General features: G+C 36.4%; 1 protein-coding gene across 8 annotated transcripts in view; it reads right to left on the reverse strand.

Annotated features, from left to right (window-relative positions):
• Positions 1–22,585, reverse strand: part of PLEKHA7 (pleckstrin homology domain containing A7) — a 152,773-nt gene that overhangs the window by 17,855 nt on the left and 112,333 nt on the right. For 7 of the 8 annotated variants that reach the window (XM_069016858.1, XM_069016855.1, XM_069016854.1 and 4 more), the window contains 9 exons: positions 21,606–21,784; positions 19,304–19,783; positions 13,478–13,994; positions 10,514–10,600; positions 8,167–8,220; positions 3,870–3,938; positions 3,623–3,703; positions 2,670–2,819; positions 1,650–1,751 (listed from right to left, as the gene is read on the reverse strand). In XM_069016858.1, coding sequence (XP_068872959.1) covers positions 1,650–1,751; positions 2,670–2,819; positions 3,623–3,703; positions 3,870–3,938; positions 8,167–8,220; positions 10,514–10,600; positions 13,478–13,994; positions 19,304–19,783; positions 21,606–21,784 — 1,719 coding nt within the window. The remainder of the gene's footprint in view (positions 1–1,649; positions 1,752–2,669; positions 2,820–3,622; positions 3,704–3,869; positions 3,939–8,166; positions 8,221–10,513; positions 10,601–13,477; positions 13,995–19,303; positions 19,784–21,605; positions 21,785–22,585) is intronic. The other variant, XM_069016856.1, reaches the window with a different exon arrangement.

Here is a 22,585-nt window from a genome sequence, read left to right on the forward strand (position 1 = left end):
AGCCTGCAAATTTACTGAATTTTTAATAATATTCCATGAAGAATGCATTTTTTTAAAATACAGTGTGTATTAATTTAGTGCTATTGGAAAATGCTAGATAAACAATCTTGAGTCTACACATCCTTGGGCAGAGATGAAAAAAATTCTAACTACTGTGGGTACTTAAAGTGAGACTTCTTTGAAGGAATACAGTTTTTTAGAATATTCAGTACTTTCTCAAAAAATCAGTTCCCTCTAGTATCTCCAAAATAGGTATTCAGAAACAGTTTTTTAAAACTTAGCTAAACATATCTGTGCATACTTATATATATATATGTATATATAAGTATACACACAATACAACTGATAACATGCTTATGGCTCTGTGTGTATTTATAATTAATCACTTATGTGATATGAGATGATAAGCAAACTGAATTAACATTTTTGTCTGTGCAAACCACATTCCCTTCCATATGTATTGGTGAATCCCATGCCACACATCCAGTATTTTAAGCATGCTCAGTGCCTAATTGGAGATTTTATCTCAACGTAGTCTAAAAAGGTATATTTTGTTTAAATTTGTAATTTTCCTTGATTAAACAAAGTAACTTCACAGAAGGACCATTTTATTCCAGTATTTCCCTGGGATATTTTTTAAAATGTATTCTACAGCTGAACTCAATTACATAATATTCTGACTCCAGAAACTGAATCACTTCCCCACCCCCCCAAAATGAAAAGTAAATGAAAATGTATGTTGAAGATTGATGCAATCAAAAAAAGTTTTACAACTCTTGCTTTGACACAAAACATTTATTCATTAATAGTGAAAATAAACAGGCTTCAAATTATATCCTGATCAGATATTTACTGCAAATAAATAAGCTAAAAAATTTAACTAGTGAACTCTTTTGGTCCAGGATATTTGGAAAAGTAGACTAAGATTTGAGAAAAATGTATACATTAACTGTGTTCCTTCTGTTCTGTTCTGCTCACACAAAGGAAAAATAATCCAGTCTGTATTCCCTGCTCTGAGAATAAAGTCACCAGTTGTAAGCAGGTATGTAGAAATAATCTGGTATTTCACATCCATTTCAGCAAAGAAAATAACTGAGCTTCAAACAAACCTTCTTTTTAAGATTTGAAACTGAATAATTGATTTAAAACTGAGATGCCTTTCAATTACTGATGGCTGTTAAACACTTATTCCACTTCACAAAACAATCTGCAGAGATAAATCTTCCATAAATAGAAGAACACGACAAATAACAAGCAATGACAATAACAACCAGTGACTGATGCTCTTAAAAATGGATAAAGAAGCCAACAATGTCAGATCAAATAAACAGAAGACTAAGAAGTCCTGCACAGTCTTATAAATTAAATACGTTATCAATGTCAAGATGTCAGCATGTAATAAAAACGTAATAAAATCATGACAAATTTGCATAGACAACTTATGAGAAACTATTGCACGTGCTGCAAGACAAGAGTGGGTTTTTTTCACTGCACAGCCATGCTGCCACAGTGCCTGAACTCTGCAAACCAAACCACATGACAGCTGAATGCACTGCAAAAATGGCAGAGAATTTCTCTTACGAGATGGTAACTTGAAGTTCAGGAAAAGTCATCCTCTAAGTGTTGACAGTGTCTGGAAATGGACTCACCTGAGATACCAATGAACTATTCATCTGCTCCTGTAAGGCTTTTTTCAGTTGGCTCACATCCTTTTCTAATTTCAGGTACTCATTCCAGGCATTTTCCATTTCCTGTTAACAGAAGGAATACTCTAATACAGTGCTAACTTCAAAACCACTTTATCCATTCTCTAATTGAGCACCACAGTGTTTTGAAGTTACTGTTATTCTATTATAAAAAGAAGTAAAGAATCCATTTTAGTCTACACTGTTGCTTAGACTTAATTATACACCTGAAAATACTTCATAGCTTGAAAGGCCAAGTCAAGAATCCCTAGTTAAAAAAACTCTGGCCAGGTTCCTGACACAAAGCCAAATTATCGTGTAACAGAATCTCTGCAACAGTACAGCTCATTTTACAATGATTTGCTATTTATGCCCACAAATACATTTTAAATGCTGACTGTGAAAATCATACATTTTCTACAGGCACAAACTGACTCGATATATTTAAATAATACTGTCATTTTAGTGATCAGACCTTACTATAGGAAAGGTGTTCATGCAATTCTAGAAACAATCTTACAAGGAGCTAGTTACATTTCCATAAAGAGATAGTAATAATAGAGGGAAAACAACATTAAATTATATTTGAATTTTATTAAGTTATAATATCAGTGGTATATTTATAATGAAGTATCAACAGATTTTCCCAATTCCTTTTACCCTGGAAAAACATCCTAGAATCAAAGTTATATTTTCAAAGGACTAGCCGAAATATTTGCAATTTAAGCCCACACATAACATATAAAGACATTAAAAAGGTTAGGGGTTTTTGTCTGGTTTGGGAGGGTGGGAGGCAGGCATTGAAAAGTAAAGCTGGAAAGGTTGTTTAATATTTTTGTCTGGTTTAGTATGCTGTATCTTAACCAAAACTCTTCAGAACAGGTCTTAACTCCCCTGTCCAATGCCCCTATCCAACGACCAACACAGTTTTGGTCTAACTGGGATTTTAATTGTGGTTTTCTTGAAGCAACCAAAAACTCATACCGTTGAAACTTTGGATATTTCAGCCCGAATATGTATAAGGTCCTCTTGCAAAAGTCTCTGCTGGTAAGATATTTTTTCTGCATGTTGTGGTTGGTCTTTGTACTGATCCATCTGCCTGTGTAAAACCTCCAAAACAGACTCCAGCTGATCCTAACAAAGAAGATGGCAGTAAGTTTACAATATTTAAATGGAAATTTCTGCATCTACTTGCAGGAATATGAAAGGTGTTTTCCATGCCCCAAGTCTTCCCCATAAGCCAACAGAAGTTAGGATTGGCCTCCTGTTTTGGAGACTCACATGTAAACAAAAAACTGCAAGAGCCTTAATTACCTATTATATCCAAAAATTATCTCATATTTTCCATTAAGTTTTTCCATTAAGCAGCCAAACCGTTGAAAACACAAAGCAGTGAGAGGGGAATTTTTCTGTTTACACTCTGTACAAAACTGCAATTTACAGTTTCAGAAAAACCCCCTTAAGCAGTACAGAACTGTGACAGCCCTACCACAGCCCAGCATGAGCTGTGTGTTTAAGGACAGGTTCTCATTCACTGCTATGGGTAAAACAGTCATGTGAGGGATTAAAATATTGTCTAAAACATGAAACAGACCCGATTCATTTAGTCAGGAGTAAATAACATGGAATTAATTTTGCACAGTAGCTCTTCTGAAGGATCCACCTGAACATTATTTTCATTTTAGAATACATTTTTTTTCTGAACCACCTTAATTTATTGACAGCTATGGCTTGCAGGCAATGAGGCAAATGGGATTAAAACATTCCATAATGGGTATTCAATCCTAACACAAAACCCAATTCTTGTTATCATAGAAGTTTATACACACTACAGTGCAAGCAGCACTCAATTTTTGGTTCATAATTTCATATTTTATATTTTATAAATAGAAAAAAGTTGATAATTTATTTTACTAAGCCCTTTTTAATCTACTTACTTTGTTTTCCTTAAGGGCTCTTATTTTGTCCTCCAAGTCCTGCAGAATTCTGTCCTGCTCACAGAAAACACTTAGTTTCACCTGGAAATGAAATCATATACATATACAAAGTTGGATTTTAAAAACCAAGCAGAAAAGTATCCACTCATAACACTTCACCCCAAGGAGTGCAATAATGGTCACGTAACTGTACAACAGAAATAGACAAATCAGTGCAAGAGGTGCTGAAGTGGTGTTTGATACTTACATCAATATCACTTTCTGCAATCTTGACAGGTTTTGTACTTCTTTCTTTTAATGAGTCACGTCCTGTCACCTAAGAGGAACAGGTTTTCAAAATGTAAGGAATTAGTTGCAAACTAAAACCTAATTATGCTTCAGCAGTGAAAAGAAAACTTTTGTTAAATATTCGCTTTTATTAAGAAAAAATTAATAAAATTTTGGATTACAAGTATTTTCATATCTGGCTTTAGTTTTTGAGAAGTGTTAACAAAAAGGATTACTAGTTATATTAGGCTATTGAGTAACTCTTCCAGTAGCTTGGAATTCTGGACAAAAGAGCATAATCCCACCTGTCTATGGTTATAAAAGTCCTTTTCCTGCAAAATCTCATAGTTTTAACTATGTTGTTGTGAGATCAACTATGAGAGTTGTGCTCTAATGGCTTTCTTGAAGCCAAAGGACTGGAATAGTTCCTTTACATGCACGGTTGCAACAACAGCAGCATTCATTAATGACTAAAAATACAACTTTTGGCAAGTGTTCCATTCTACAAAGGACAGTACCTTCCTCAGCACAGGGCAAGTTTTATTAAAGACAGACTGCTATAAAAACGTTATAGTGGAACTAAATGTATTTAATCTCTTTTGATGTGGTTGTAATGTACCAAATCTCTCATTCCATAAATCACTGGTTTCATATTCCATCTCTGGCGAGATTATCTTCTCACATAACACAGTTTTAGAATAGGTACTGAAACAATACTCAATTGTACTTCCAACCTTCACAGCAACCTTAAAAATTAAGGCATGTCTATGTCTGTAGAAATGTTTATTATTTCCACTGTATACACAGGACCCTCTTTGTGAACAAATGAGGTTAAGAAAAGAGCAATATAATAAAGTTCATTAATCATACTTTTTTTTTAAAAAAGCCTTAAAATCTAATGATTTAATATTGCCTGTTTAGAACATTTTAAAAGATTAATTAAAGCAAATACTATCTTACCACAGGACCACCTGGTGATTAGTAGTATTCATATACAGTGTATTCTTATTCATATGCAGGCAAAAGCTTATGAAGAAAAATTCACCTCAATATTGTCTTCAGTAATATAAGAGGAGAGGTTTTGATACAAAAGCAGAAGTTACTGGCTTTTTTGGTGAGGTAGGAAGGGTATAAAGAGGTTGTTTGCTTTTATACCAACTGACTGGCCATCTCGAGACTTGAAGCTACATACTTCACTTACTAACCTAAGAGCAACCTAGTGGATCATGTCAGGTTTTTAAAAGTAATTAGATTTTACTCTAAGTGAGGCAAATATTGTCTTCTGTCCTCCAGTGGCAGACCCCATTCAAAGACTTCTCATGTATCTTTGTGTGGTGAAGTATTACTTCACCACCAGAATCAAAAGTATTTATAATGCTTCCAAAAGCTTTCCATTTTTTGGTTTTTTTTCAACAATTACATGTTACATAGAAGAAAAAACACTTTCTTTCAAAAGTATTAATGGAATTATTTAAATGCTAAATCCTATACATAATTGCAACAATTAATTAAATATAAACATAAAATACCAGCATGTTAAAAGTAAAAATTTTGCATATTTAATTACCTGCAAGCTAATACAATGCAACAGCCTTTTTCAAAGCAGCAGAATTAACATAAAAACATAAAAACAAGTCTACAGAATTTGGGGATACTTTGAACTACAAAATCAAAACTGTAAGGAATTTGTTAACTATCAAGCAGTGAACATGAGAACACAACGAAAATCAAGCATGCTTTCACATTTTCAAAATTTCACATAGGATTCACTATTCGACACATTCGTTTTCAAAACGTGATAAAATGAAAACCAAACACCGAGGTCAGCCATAATTTCACATACAGACCCCAAAAGGGAGGCAAAAAGGAAAAAAAAAAAAGGGGGGGGGAAGTAAAAATAAAATCTTACAGGAAGCACTGCTGTGTACCAAAAGACACCTGTAAAAGCCAGAACACTGACTGCTATTCAAAAAAGCAATGGGATGAGCACAGTTCAACGCAAGCAGTCTTACATGTATACTGGATAGTAACCCTTGTGCTGAGTTCTTTAGCACTTTGTATATCATGTTGATCAGAGGTCCATTATTTTCTATCTGTTTCAAACAAAAGTTTAGTCATAGCTTGTTACAGATGTCAAGATTTAAACCCCCAAACCTTACAACTCAAAACTCCATGAGCAGCAGTGATCACACACTCTCAGGTCACACCTAAGCATTAAACAGTTTATTGCTCAATCACAATTCCACGTTGAAAAGTTTTGTTCTGAAACCTCTAAGAGAGATCTTGAGAAATAATGGATTTAGTGAAAAGAAAAAAGCTTAACTCCAGTTCCAAAATGTTCAGTCCTAATTGAAACTGTTTAATCAGGGTGGGTCTAATTCAAAGCCCAGTGAAGTCAAAAGAGAGACTTGAACTAACTGGCTTTCCAAGTCTCCAGTGTCTTAAATGGAAAACATTACACACACTACCTGTGAATTTGCCATATTCCACCATTACTAAAATATGCACTCTTCTGTTTTCCTTATATCACAAATCAAAGCATTGCTACATTTAGTGGCAAAACACAAATGTAACCAGCACAAAGACACCTTCTTGAGTTTCACATGGTCTCTTTAATCCCTCAGCAACCTGACCTGAATTTTCACATTTCTGGACCACGACTGAAAGGTTATTAGGAAATGCTCATTTTGAAAAATTACATCATTCCTTTGGAAACACGCTTGACATTTTGACTGTCAAGATTTTCAAAAGGGAACCAACTGGCATTAAGTTTCTTTTCACAGAAATATGAAGTGCCCCCATGCATTTTTCTTTCTGCCTGCTTTTTTTAGGTGCTACAGGCAGCAGGAAGGCACAAGGGGAGCTCCTGAGAGACCAAATAACTCCTCATGTTCCAGACTGCAACAAATTAATCTGGACAGAATCTACTAAAAAGTTAAAGTTAAAAACCCCTTCTAATAATTTTGCTAAGAATATCATATTTCAGGGGCTTGAATTATGGTCACTTCAACTGTGAAAATTGTTGTGTTTTATAATGGACAAAACATTGTGATTATTAATAATTTCTCAACTCGTAAGACTTTTCAAATTGTAATTAGTCATAAAATTCATCTGATGGCTTGGGCTGCAGTTACATTTGGCAAAGCCATGAACAAACCAAGGACAAGGCTTAAAATTAAATGCATCCAACCAATTTTAAATTTGTATATTAATGATTCCAACATATTTGAGCATTTAGACTACATATACATCACCCATATTATATGCTAAATATTATATGTTTATACATATATGGCACTATATATATATAGTATATATTACTAATATTTTCCATTTATTATTTGGTTAGAAATTAAGGAATTAAAACATCAGATAAGATTGAAATACACAAGCTCATAGGTGCAGTCAGCACATTAGCTGCACATAGGCAGCTATGCACATGCAAACCAAAGAACAAGGTGTCAAATTTCCCTTCACCTTGATTTTTCAGGAATCATTTTTATATGATTTATATATGGCAAGACATGCTACACACCATAGAAAGTGGCAGACTACTTTGCTAAGCAAAACAATTATATCTTTTTGGTGTTTTTTTTTTCCTTCAAAACCTGATATTAAGAAGTCTAGATTTGCTTTCAAATTTCCAGCCATCAAGAGTACCAGATACAGAAGTAATTTAGATACATGATAGGATCCTCAGCATCATATTTAATTATTTTTCAAAAAGAAATACCTCCTAATATTACTTAATCATATTATATCTATGGGTGGATGGGTGCATTTGAAATCTTTTAGCTGTAATAACATGAAAACAATGACAGTGCTAATTACTCACACTTGCACAAGAACATATGGCATATTATACAAATAAGGAAAAGTCAATTTAAGAAGATTTAAAGGGGAAAAGCTGGATTAAGAGAACACATGTTTTAACTTAGAGGTGTTGACTTCATACTTGCACTAATGCTACAGCAGAGAAACATTTTCAATCTGTTTTTTATCTGATTTCCCTAAACCCATGTATCATTCATCTCAGTACCAGTAACAAAAGTTGTTCTCACAAACTAAAGCAACTACATTTTCTGATTTTGCACTTTAATTGTACAGTCACTACTAAAAAGACACTCAATATTCTAAGCACAACACTGAGGCCAAAGACTGTTTCCATCTGAGACTAGAAAGCTACTTTAAAATTTGCAGGTACAAAGATGATACAAAAAAGACAACTGGGTTGAAAAAAAAAAAAAAAAGTTAAGTAGAGATGTGTAAGATCTTACCTTTAGATCCAAATACTCCAGATCTTTTTTCAACTGGATATAAGTGTCATCCGCCTTCAGGTAAGTACATAGGGAGAAAACAGTGCAATATATTTGAATGTTTGAAACCATTTCAGAATACTTGGATTTGCTATATACAAGGAAACAAATGAAAGAGGGAACAAAATAACAGAGTAGGAGCACATAAAAAAGCACATTTGCTCCACCAGCATATTGCTATTTACAGCTAAAAAATGGGCAAAATATTTCCCAAGAGTATTACTGCCTCATTACCCACCCTCCAAACATCTAGATTTTTGTTTCCACCTCTAATGAGACATAGAACGACCTGAAACAATACATTTTCAAAAGCTGTTTTCTCAAGATCAATTTCCACTGACTAGCCCTTCACTGAAAAAGTTACAGTAGTGTTCTCCAGCCCGATATGAGTCTTTGGGAGAAGAAGAGAAGACCTGTACCTGACTAAATGTCAGACATAACTAGAAGACATCATATAATATATCACTAGAATACTTTGGATCACAATTTGTAAGCATTTTAAGTTATGAACTCCTTTATTCAGGGAAAGTATGAATTAAGTTTTGTGAATAAAATTCTGGAAAAGATCTCACTTATATGATTAGACAATCCATTTTGTCTTTTAAGTAATAGCATTCAACTTGATCCTTAATTTTCATTGCCTCACCTGTAACTGCTATCAGCTTAATTTTATACACTCATCTAACAACATCTTTACAGTCCCTTCAAGAAAAACATGCACAGTAGTCATAACAAAGATATTTCTCCTCTTTTGAAAGGGGATATTTGCAATACAAAAAGTTTAACTGTTGCAAATGTGCTACTTGTAGTTAGTCAAAATGCCCAAAACTTCCTAGAACTTTAACTGCTATTTTGTCAGCATTTTATATCCTGGGCTCAATTAACTTCAGAATAGAAGAAAAACACAACTATACCTTTTCTCAAGTTTTGAGCCAATGAGAATGTGTAGTTAGAAAAAGAAAAGAAAAACCCTTTATGCCATAAAATCAATATATCACTCTTGCATTTCTTTAGAGGTGTTCACTTACAATTCTTGTCAGATCAGCTTGTAAGACTGACTGAGGACTTGACTAGAAAGTCTGCCCATTTTTGGAGAAAACCCTGTTATTACCACCCATCTTAGTGCAATTGTTCTGTAGGTGAGGTAAGTCGGGAAATGAAACTTCTTCAATTCAAAAAAATTGCTTTAGTTTTGGGCCAAAGTCTTCACCAAATCCAAGAAGAGTCACCAGATTTTACTCCCAGATGGCTCCATTTTTGAGGCTCTAATAGGAACTGGAGAGCTCTGTGAGTACATTTCTGTTTGATCTCACATTTACAAGTTTCGTAACACCAGTGCAAGCAAGAGCACTGTAGATGATCCAAGATGCTCCTGAGCTTTTATGAACCAGTGTTCACCTGCAGAACTGACACAGTTACAAGCTCATATGAATGTACAGACTGGCTGATGCATTTCAACTTGCAGATGATGCAGCATGTGGCACAGGGAGCCAACCCCACCATGAAAGCAGCACAAAGAAATGGTTTTGCTTTAGAATGAACTTATACAGTATTTCAACCCACATTTCTGAAGATGCAGCATTTTCAGAAATAGTATAAATACACAGTATAAAAAGGAAGTAGACACTTTGAAACAGATGCACTGGCGCCCTGTAACTTAAAAATGCTCATCTTTTATAGCAAATACAGTAAGCAAAGAAAAACCGCAAACGACCTGGGCACTGTGGAATACCAAAGAATGGGCAAGGAAGCACAGACTCAAGCATGCCACTAATGAAGCATTTGCAGAGTCACAAAAGGTCACAGATGAGCCACGCAGCAGCTGACCTGATAGGTGGAATTAGTTGGCAAGTGCTGCAGTAACTGAGCGATTGTGTAATTTCTTATACTAGCCAACTTAGCCTGATGTCTCCTTAATCGAATGAGAAGCAATGTTAGCTCTTCAGGCTGCAGGTATTTAGACACATTGTAAAGAGGAAATTAGCAGTCTTCAGGGAGAGGAACTATAATTACATTTTTCACCTCAGTGCCCAGAAAGCAGTTACTTGACATGATTAAGCAATTATTTAATTAACTCTGCATTTGGTCAAATAAACACAGTAACACTTGAATCCTGTAATAACAGACAGCTCACCCCTGTTCATGTTGCAGATAAATGCAGAATTCCTACAGGCTTTACTGGCTTAAGATTAAGTTCTCATTCGAGTTATTTATGCTTTAACTAATAAAGTTAAGATTAAAGACTATGGATTTTAAAACTTAGCAGTGGTACTGCGAGGACACAAAAGGAGCTGTGCTCTGCACTTACCGACTTGCCGTGCAAGCTGGGCGCGCTCACAGTGTGTGTCATGTAGCCCATGGCAGGCATGGAGCGGCGATCCAGGTGAGCAGAGCTCTGCAAGAAGCCACAGCCAGAACATAAGCATTGTGTCCAGTGGCAGTGTGTTGCACCTGAGGGCAAATTCAGCCTGCACCTCTGCCACAGATTTTTTATTTAAAATCATGGCGTGCTTAGATCAGGGTAACACTCACGGGCCAGCCCGATCCTTTGATGATTAAAAACTTAGGAATGAGCAAATGCAAATTCAGCACCTGATCAGCGGGTTCTGGCAGTGCGAGATGCTTCAGCAGAGTCTGCAATGTAGCTTCCAGCAAATAAAAAAAAAAAAATCACGAAGCTCCCCTCCACCAAACGTCTCCCAGAAAAAGGTTGGGTTAGATGATGCCCTCCGACAGCAGGCTTGTACTGCGCACAGGAACAACTGAGAATGCTCTCTTTTAGCCAGGGAACTCAAGCTACTGACATGACTGACACCTTGTGGCAGTGGCTTCCATTAATACGGAGGGGTTTTTTAACAGTCATCCTTGCTCTGCCCCTTTCTGCTTACAATATGAAAGGACACTGCACACTCATTCTTTCATCTTTCTCTTAAAGCCAGACTTCTGTGGTTTTCTTCAAAGCAGACTAAATGTCTCACAATTTATTTTTATTCCTGTCTCCGAATTTCACTGAATGCCGTTTTGTTTTGCCTCCCCCTCCACCTTTTTTTTTAAGTGCAGCTGGATGGAATTTAATAAAGCAGTCCAGGGAGTGTGGAGTATCACAGATTTATGCAGACATACACATTTAAATACAGAATGATGCTGCGTGCTTACATAGAAAAACATGAGCATTTTTCTCTGCAAACTTTCACAGAAGTTCCACAGAGAAGTTTTAATTATGAGGAGCTGTGTTTCCCAATATTGGTAAAGCCAGGATGCCATAAAAAGAGCTTAAAATTTCTGCAGTTACATTGCACAGGAAAGGAAAAGACTGGTGCACATGCCTTCATAGGGATGTAATGCTCCTTCACCTTACACATGGAGAAACCAAAGTGTGGTAAAATATAATCAGGAGTTGAAAAAATATATTAATTTCCAGTGCTGCACACCACTAGACTATTTCACCCTCTGACAGAATATTATAAATCTATGAATGCTGAAAGACATCCAACAGCTACAGAACATATACACTAGGAAAAAAATCTAAACTGTGCACAAAGCTTCAGCCTAAAGTCATGGTCATAAACACACACTGGGGTATCTGAATTTACAAGTTTCTCTCTTAGCAAATACCTTCCCCATCAGAGTCCACGGCTGAGGTCAAAGAATTAAGTGAATAGAGAGGCTTCCAATACCAATTATTCCAGATCTACCAAGACAAGTCAAACCTTCATTGATTCAACACAAACTTCCCCAAATTCCTTAGGCAAGGAGAGCCATTTGGAATACCAAATGGGGAAACCTCGGTCATCTCTGGATTAAGAGGGTACAAGAGTCCCTACAAAAAAACCCACACCAAAATGATGAAAAAGGTTGAAGTTTCAGACCAATACTATTTGATTTCGGTTAGCCCAATGATAAAGACTCTTCAACGGACCTGAACTATTAAATGCATGAAAAACAATATATTTTACTATAGTAGTAGTAGTAGTAGTAGCAGTAGTAATAATAATAATAATATGGAGTTTGCCATAACTAAAGGCAGAATCAGCTGTAAGACTAACCACAATAGCAAACCATGTAGAGAAAGCAGGCATGGCAAACACAAAGCTCCAAGCAAAAATAAACAATCAAAGGAAGATTTCACCCTGCTGAGTTTTATATTCTTGCCTACATACTCTCTGTCATACATGAAATCCCTAATTAGCTTGGTCTTTGCATATTAAGTGTTTTAATTAATTATTTTTGAGTTAAATATTTTTAAATTTAATATTAAAATTAACCCATCAGCCCAGGTACCAAAAACCAAGTTCCATTAATCACTTGTACACCATAAGAGTTATCCTTCCTGTGTTTACTGTATACTTTTACAAGTGTTTTAAGATGTGTTGGATGTATTTTTTGGTGGTTTTACTTGTACTTTGGTTCCAAGGCAGATTTCAAACCCCCAGTTCCAACAAACAGCCCAGCCCCCATAGCCATTACCCTGTAAGCAAGTACCATAGCAACCTGAATTTTAATGACCCTTATCTCAACTAATACCACCCCTCTGACAAGGATGAGCCATTGGTGGACAGAGATAATCTGTCAAAGGGAAAACACCAATCACCTTAAACCAAAGGGTCGGGCTGTGGGCGGAGCAAAGGCTATAAAACAAGGAGCAAGAGAAAGGCATGCCCCTTCTCTCCAGCCTGCTCAGGTGGAGTTCTGTGCTGGGAAACCCTCCTCCTATTAAGGAGCCTTTGGAAATGTATATATTTTTTTTTTTGGACCAGCCTAGCACTGTAAGCCCTTTTCCTCTACCTGAGGTGCAGTGCTGTTTCAGCCAGAAGATCAAAAATCCCTGCGCTCCTGGCGCATACCATCTACCGAGCCATAGGATCCCAAATTTTTATATTTTGCTAATTTTTGCAATTTTTCAATTTTTCCATTTTTAATAAATTATCTTAATTTTTAACTAAGAGTTATCTCACTTCTCACACTCTCTATAACAAAATACTACCATTTGTATACTTTATACATGTAAGTATATGCGCTCCAGTTTTTTATTAAAAGTATTCCAAACCTATGTGATATGCCACCAATTTTGCCTTCCTAACCAACGAAAGTTAATAAATCCAAATGGTCAGAATGGCAAGAGCTTGAGGAGAAAATTACTCATTGTATTAGCTTTTACAATTTACATGATCTTTCATACATGAGGAAGGATGCAACGAACCACAACGAAATAAACTCTCTATGTGTGGCACCATGTGTGCAATAGTTTGTAATCAGTTAAATAGATACAAACCTTTACAGCCCGATTCCGTATCTTCCTGGGGGATCCAGCAAAAGGAACATCCACAGTCTGTCTCTCATCAGATGGTTTAACTGTGAGCCTTTCTGCAGGAGTATGTGGTCTCCGTGGGAGAAAGCTTTTTGGAGGTCCAGGTGGAGGAATATCAGATGGAGAGGGCGGAACAGATATTGATCGCGGAACATCTAATGAACTTTTTGACTTAGCACGATCAATGAAGTCTGAAGAACCTACATAAAGTGGAGCTGTGGGGCTGCCATGTTTGAACTGCTGTCTCTGCTGCCACTCATACAGCTGCCAAACAGTTCCATCCTTATTTGCTTTCCTTTCCTCCTGGGACATCTTCAAGTGGCTTACACGATCTTGTGCATATTTGTAGTCACTCGGCAAATTGCGGTTTGGTGGTGGTGAGCTCCCTGAAGGCTGCCTGGTATTCTTTGGCAAAGTGTGATAGTTTTCAGGAAAAGGAGGATTGGGACCCTGACGTGCAAGAGTCTGATCAGAAGTGAGGCTGTAAAATAAAGGGGAAGAAAAGGGTAAATTTTAGCATACATTGAAGAGTGGGAGTGACTGATAAAAAAACACCTCTAATGACATAAGTGTAGGAGCTACAAGACATATAACAGAATTTACAGAAATATTAACAAAGCAACATTAATGACATCTATCCTGCATATAAACACTGCCCTGTATAAATACAGGATTTTAGTTTAGTCTTTAACCTAGGATGAACTACTAGAAACAAACTTAAGGGACGTCAGCATTATGTACTTAGACTAAAAAGAAAGTCAAGAACGCGAAGAAAGGAATTACTGTCATGTTTAACGAGTGAGTCTGTAAATCAAAACACTCCTTTTCACAGAAAGTGTGCTCACCACTAGGTGGTGCAGTTTACGAAAACAAATGCATGTTCAGTGTAAATATCTTTAAAAGCAAGAAGAAATCTCACCAATCCCAGAGTATCTCAGATAGTTTTTGTTCATGTGAATGAAGCAAAAAGAAAGAAAATGGCAGGAAACTTCTCAAAGTCCCCAGGTCCGTATGACTGACTTTCACCTAATGCTACTGGCTCAACTGTCTTGAGCAACATGAGGCATTTTACAAGAAAGGTTATTGACAAAATATCAAGAGGCATTACATCCTGGCTTTAGTACTGCACTCATAAAATACCTAAACTGTAGAAAATAGATATTTTAGAAGGTAGTGTTAAGACAGAATTGGCAGAAGTTTTGACAAAGTCTAGTTAGCTCCCTCTCCTGCTTTGAAGTCAAAATCTTTCCGTAGCCTCATGTGTAAGAGCCTGCCTGCCTAATTTCTGACTCTTCAGTCAAACATCTGGGGGTTTTGTACTTGCAGTCATTAGTCCATTGATTCAGAATCTCCAAACAGAAAACCATTCTGCTAGGCTTGCTACAAAGCATCAACACAAAAAAAAAAAAAAAAAAGAAAAAAAAAAAAAAAAAGAAAAAAAAAAAAAAGAAAAAAACCAACCCAGCACAAAACCACACAAACAAAGAAACTCCAAGCATGTTTTCATCACTTCACTCAATAAGTTCCACTCTCTGCATGAGAGGGAGACCTCATGGTTTGGAAAATGCAGGAATTCCACATGAAAGAAACGGCAGGATGGAAAAGAGTATCTTTGTTCAGCATCCAAGAATAACACAAGCAAGAAGGAAAGAACTGCTACCAGTAACTGCTGCTCAGTAGTTGCCACCATCTCTTTTTACTTGCAGGATTTGGCACAGCTGGGCTGTCTTGAAATATGGATACTCTTGAGAGGATACATAATTCCTCATGCCAGCAAGCAAAAAAACTGTCCTGGAGGATTACAAATCTGTAAAAGCTCTGCTCTCTCATACCACAGAACCTTGATGTTACCTCAAATTTCACAGTGAAGATTAAAGCAGGGAGGTAGTATGAACACAGACAACTCAAAGATCAGCATACAGTGGTCGTGAAACCTCTTTTAATTCTCTAAATCATTGCATCATGTATACTTTGAATGTCCTGTACTTTGCTGCCATTTTTTTCCACAGGAAAATAATGTGTAGAAAGTTGGTAGAAACGTATTTTCTCTGATAGCAATAAGAACTGAGAATGCTTGGAGTGGATAATGCTTCAAAAGGACATCTGAGCTAAGACAGATTCCTTTGGTGATTTCTCAGTGGAAAAATTTGGGGGGGGGGAGCTTGACCACTCCTATACTCCAATCTAGTGGAGACCTCATGAAGGCATAAGCAAACTATCGAATGTTGCAAACCATCTGTGTGTGTTTATTTTCTAACTGGACATGAAAAGGTAGAGCATTGAGATCAGCTGGAACTGGCAGCAGCCAGTGAAGTCACCAGGGCTGGCAGCTTTAGGAGCAAAACCAGCCTGAAAACAAAGACCATGTGAGTTTTGCTGGGGGCAAGGGGAATCATGCCTTCCTTCTAGAAAAGAATGAATTTGAGAAGAAACAAAAACTGCTACTTTGAAAGCAGTACGTGGAGCAGCTGATATGAGCCATTTTCATGCAAAACTTCAGCCTGCTATAAAAAAAGAACAAAGTTGAATGTGCGTAACATTGCACAGGCAAAGTCATATTCAGAGTTGAACTTTGGAGGCAACTGCCTACATACAGGCACACTGTGTTTTCTCAGTATCTGAAGTAGGGAGAAAGCTCAAGCTGAGGATGACAGGCTTTAAGCTGGTGGCATCTCTACCACACAAGGTTTGAGATGCTGAAGATAATTTGCATCATATAAAAATAGGCACTGAGACACACCAATTTCTAGATAAAGAACAATGTCCCAAATGACTCAAATTAATCCACAATGGACTATGAACTACTGCTTTCTCAGAGACTAAGAGTAAATGTGAGCAAAAGCAGCTGTTCTTGAGAATCTGCCTCATTTGAATGAAGAGGTATAGAGAATATAAAAAGGAAAGCAGACATTAAAGAGTGAATAAATGGCCTAATGTCATATTATATGACTATTGGCCATGAAAATCATTCAGAGTCTGCCATGGGAAACAACCACACAGAAGATATTGTAAAAAGAGAAGACAGATGTTCAAAAGGCAACAAGTACTATTATTAAAAACACTGTGCCCATTCATGGCAATGCACAAAAGCCAACAAAGACAAGTAATGTTTCTTCCTTAAGCAAATCAGGAAGGAACGGAAAGTTCTGCATAACAAGGAAGGTTTTAACACTATTTGCAAGGAAGGAAGTATCTCAACATGAGAAGTTGTGGAGAAATATTACGCTTAATTGAATTTATATATTTTTAAAATGCAAATAAACTGTTAGAAATAGCAAATTCTTCATAATTATGCATTGACTAAGTTTATGCAGGCACTGGAACCAGATCAAAACCTAACAATTTCTGAACAGCTGACATTTGATGGTCCTGACCTTGACCTTTAATTGCTTAAACCCAAAATCTCCTAAAAGCCTCCTTTCAAACCTTCTTCCAGTTCTTCTCTCTGAAAAGCTGGCATGAATCTTACCAAAGCAGGTATTGCCATCTGCTGAGAGCACAGTGGGATTAGATGGCTACATTGGATGTCACTGGAGTGCAGTGGAGAGTTCACTTGGAGAGGTGGATCTCCAAAGTGACAGGTAACATTTACAACACAGCAAACGGAGTGCTTTATTAAAAGGGGAAGTAAAACATCTGTTTGAAAGATTTAAAGATCTACATAAAAGGTGCCATTCCTACAAGTAGTCATATGACCAACTTCAGTATTTGTGTGACCCCTTTATCTGAAATAGCTCTTTCTTGTCATAATCAACTTGCTGGGAAGCACTGCATCTGTACACACCTGGGCCAGAAAACAAATAAAACTGTACTCATTCTGTGTTCAAAAATTATCCAGCCTTCTGAATCCTCAGAGGTTCTCTATTTGTAACATTTCAGCTGGAATAACAGTCAACATGGAGCATTAAAAGATTAAGTGGTCTACTACCACTTACTAAAATCAAAATGGAATGTCAATCGAATTATCATCTCTATCTTAGATTTCTATACCATGCAATCAGGAACATATTTGACAACTAACATTCCACTTCTATCCTTCATTTAACTACACTGCAGCAACCTCAACAGGCTGAAAGTGCCATTTAAAAGATGGATCTCTTAGTCTTTGGGAAGGTAACATGCATTTTATTCTGAACACAGAGAATATAATGGCATTTGTCAGGAAAAGGCAAAGAAAACAAGGTCAACTGAGCCAAAATAGACATTTTTAGAGATATGTGTATGTAGAAATAGATCTAGATCTCTATATCTAGATACAGATATACATAGATATACACATATATCTAACTTTACTTTCACTGAACACTTAACAGCTCCAGCTGAGGTAGCTGGTTTTATCTAGAACAAAGCCTGGCACCTGCAACAACACTATCTTAACACTGCACCTGATACACGCCCCTAAAGTTAATTTACTGGAAAGAGTAATTAATTAGGAAGAAAATCATACTTATTTAGCTATCAGTCAAGCCTGCCACTGCCAGTACTTCCGATGTAAAAAACACCAACAGAAGATTGTTAAGCATTAGCTCATTAGTTCAATTGTTTTCTGTATTATTTCAGGCAAATCTATGTGTGTAATAAGAACTAACTTACCAAGTACTTTTTTTCATTAAACTCATATTCTTTTGGGAAGCACTGATTTATATCCAAGCAAAAAAAGATGGAAGTTAATTGACTCAAGCAGTCTAGAAGAATGCTAAGTAATATCAAATAGTAAGAAAGCTTCTTCAAGGGTAATTTCAAAGATAAAAGAGTAGAAGAATGAACTTCCACACAAAATTAGCAAGCCTTAAACTTCTTACTAGCTCCAAATTGACAAATGTTAGCTTAAAAAACCATTTTAAAAACTCCCAAAATGTTTTCTCCCTCCTAAAAACCACATGCCAGTGTCTCTTGTTTGTTTATACTATAATTAGATTTGAGCAGATTTATGAAACACTAATTCAGTAGATTAAGCATATTTGAAAAATGCTCACAAGTAGCATCAAGCCCAACTGTTTTTCCTGCCACTTGACACAAGGTGACGTTCTGAACAGACGCACATATTCATCACTTCATTTTTCCAACTGGTACTTAATCTGACTGCAGACTTTGAAAGCAAAACAATTACAAGACTTTCAAACTACAAAAGCATTCCAGTGTGCATTCCACCCATTGGTGCAATTCCTATAGTTTATAGGGACTGAAAATGGAAAGGAGAATCCTGGAGACCATCCTAGGACCTCTTCATTAACTAAATGAATATATGGAGACCTTTCAATATGTGATACACACACTGTGAATCTGAGTGCAGTGATCTGACATAGAGGAGTGAATGGATGTTTGGAACAGGAACAGAAGGGAAAAGGAAAAGTAATCAGCATTCTTTACTTTTTAAAGTGGAAAACAAACAATTATCTGTAATTTACATTGTATGGTTGTTTATGAATAAGAGGTAACTGAGGGTTGCACTTCACTTTCCGGCTCTTCAAAATTTAAGCAAATTTTAAGAAGTTTTAAGCATCCACAGTGATTAAAAGAAGGAAAATAAAACAGCATGCTAATCTCACTTACTCTGTTTGCAATACTGTGACAACATTAAAGGGATTTGATTAGCCAATCCCATATTGGCTTTCCCGTGAGATAAATCCCTGAAAAATACCATTCTGCACTGAAGGAAAAAGTAAGTTTTCTTACATATTGTCTCCGTAAAATATTGTTCTGATTTGCACCAAAGGTATTACACACATTTTCCCTTCACTTACAAAAATGTCACTTGGCAATCTAGTTAAAGATGGGCCTATTACTAACCTTTTTGTATCTCCTTTCTGGACTTTTACCCAGTGCTCCACTTGAGCCATGTTACTTTTTCTTTGAAACTGCTTATCTGGATTTGTTCTGGGAACAAACCCTCTTTTATACGAGCCAGTACCATTCTGCTCCACTAGGCCAGCACTCAATGAACTAGGAAGCGTTCCATTCTTCTCAGCTGGCTGAGGCTGAGCTACTTGGGACCAGGATGCATTCGTTAAGTCTGGAAATAATGAATCAGCTTCTGTTAACGCATGCTTAGCCTTGCCCTTTTTGGTTTCCAGAGTTTCTTTTCTGTGGATGTAACGCTCCTCCTCCTCCTTTTCTCTTCTTATCTCTTCACGCTTATCATATCCAAGCATTTCAGCTGATTTCTGATAACCTTCTTTTGTGTCTGTAATCTCTGCCTTCACACACTCTTTGCAGGCATCCACATGATTGACTTGGGGAACAGCTTGCTGATCCACTTTTTCAGTTTCTCTGAAAAGAAAATGCATGTCAGTAATGAACACTGCTTAATTGTGGAAAGCTGGTGTGGCCTTGTTGCTCTTTTAGAAAGGATACCTACAAAATCACCGTCTGCAGACTGTGATAAATTTGGCATGTTAAGACAAATATGCTCAAAAAAACTCAGTTGTCATCCCAGTTAGACAAAAGTTACATTTACTGTGCTGTCAAGAATGCAGAAATTATTTATACACATCTGTAAAAATGACCGAAAATACTAGTATTGTATGAAAGAAGTGTTCAACATAATGTTATGTACAAAAAGCTGTAAGTAAAAAAATCCTCCTATCCTAGGAGGCACTGAAAGCCAAAAAGCCAAAACTAACCTGCCAACTGCTCATGGCAAAATATAGAAAAAGTCTTTCATATCTTTGTAGCTGCCTCAGGGACTAGACATTTCTGGCCAGAGGACACAGCAATAGCTACATTTGAGTCAGTACTATTGCCCAGGGAATTTCCATCGGGGAGCTATTCCTTAAAAAAAATAATTGCTCCATGCTGCAGTGCACATTAGTTTACTAGTTTACTTATTTACCTTACTGCCTAAAAAATAACAGAAATCTTGATATTAAACTTTGAACAAGCTATAAAATGTCTGAGGATTGTAAAAGTTTCAGGTTGCTTTTGACACATTACATACTTCAGCTGCAATTTTCTTCATCTCCTCGTAACAATAAGCTTCTCAACATTTTTTTCTCTCACAATGTAATGGGTTATCGCTGATCTCAGGGTAGTACCTCATCTCTGAAACTAAGTTCAGCTTCTTTAGAGCTTTATGGAAAGTAAATTCTGAGTAAGTGCCATGACAAAATTGTTTTCACTTCAGTCTAATTAGAAATGAATAGTCTACTTAGGAGGAAGGACACTGGATCAATACTTCCAATGTGCCAGGCTTCCCCCAATTTTTCTTTCAATTATTCCTGTCTTTATAAAGAAGATAAAGAAGAAAGAAACAGGTACCAGCTTGTTTCTTGGAATTTAAATTAAATGTAGAAAACCTTAACACAAATAGAGTGTAAAGCTCTGGAAGAGATGTTGATCCTTTGCTTATATTTGATTGGCCAACAGAGAGCAGCAGTGTCAGATACTCTGAGAAACTGCACCATAACATTTCAAGCCTCACAGCCACAATGGTTAAAGCAGGGTTGTCTCTGAACAGTCTTCCTTCACATGGAGGTGTAGGGAAAGAGTCACATTCCAATGCCAAAACATCAAGAAGGCTACATCAATTTAAAGAAAAGGAAAAAACTGGAAGCACATTTTGGCACAGCTGAATTTGTTCATAACCAGTTCATACCTGCATAAATTAGTTGACATCCATTAACTCTGTGCACTTATGATTTACCCATCTTTAGCATTCTTTTCCCCCTTAACAGCACTTCAATCCTAGTTCTAAACACTCATTTGAAACAACTCATTAAACTTCTGTTCTTTCTCCTTTACTTCTTTCTCCCAAAGGCTGCCAATTGGCTGTTGCAAGTGTATGAATGTGCCCACAGAAACTGGAACTTCTTACCTGAAATTCCCTAAAATATTATACATAGAGAGAAATTAATCCAGGTCACTAAATGTGGGCACACAATTTGCATGCATGCACAAATAGTGAACACCAGGTTTTCTTAATTAATATCAGTTAACTGATTTGCAACAGAATGCAAACGGAAAACAATTATTTCTTTAAAACGTGAAAGAGTTTTATGCAAATATTTACAAACGGCAGTGTCAAATACCACCAAGGGTGTGATTTATGTAAGATGCATTAAATTTATTTTGAATGTTTCTGAGGGGAACTTGCCTCTTCAGTGAGGAACGTGTCTGCATGAGAGCAGCCTGATTCATAGCCCGGATCCAGGCATTCATGTCCTCCTGGGTGTCAGCACTGAAGTAGTACGTCCGCATCCCTGTGTGCTCTGCCTGAGAGCCAATGACAGAATTCTTGTTATAAATATATGCCCGCATACCTGTGTGAACAGCCTGGAAGGAAAAAAGAAGAAATAGAAGTTAGACAGCTCTTTCACTTTTTCCTAGAAAAAATGTACTTAAAAACAACTTTCCAGATTCCTTGACTGTTTCTTGAATTTGGTGTAAATTATCTGCCACAAGAAGTGCAGCAGACTCAAAAGGCACTCCAATTTTTACTGAAATTCCTCTGCCTCTTTCTAGAACTATTAAGCTGAAAGTCCAGTGCTTCTGATTTTCACAGTAGGAAATTTCAGCCTTTCATTTTATTTTAATTGATACATTTAATTTGCCATAAATACTGTACTAAACAAATAGAAGAAATCCCTATACTAAACAAATTTAAGAAATTCTCAATGAGACGTGCATCAGCAAGTCAATTTTGCCAGCTCATTTAATAAAGAAATCTATTCAGACAAAACACAGACAAAAATCTTACAGTATAAGCAATTGAAATGCTTATTTAAGAATCAATTATAATGCATGTTAAGATCTTTTGGTTAAAGCATGCACTTGAACACATATTAGCTGCAAAGTCACAAGACTTACTGATAAAAGTTAGTAATGCTGATGGAATTATCACAGCACATAAAATAATGACGATTATCTCTGCACACCAAAATACTCCATGAAATTCCACTGCAAACTAGAGGTACTGGGCAATTCCTCTATAAATATATTCAGTATTCAAATGGATTCAATATGGAATATCTTCGTAACTCTAGGCTAGTTGAATTTAATCAAATCTCACCCACATTTGTATTAGCAACAGTATAAATATTACTAAATGATGTAAGTCTTGATACACTTCAGATT

The sequence above is a fragment of the Aphelocoma coerulescens genome, chromosome 5 (genome assembly GCF_041296385.1).
Source record: "Aphelocoma coerulescens isolate FSJ_1873_10779 chromosome 5, UR_Acoe_1.0, whole genome shotgun sequence".
Classification (NCBI taxonomy): Eukaryota; Metazoa; Chordata; class Aves; order Passeriformes; family Corvidae; genus Aphelocoma; species Aphelocoma coerulescens.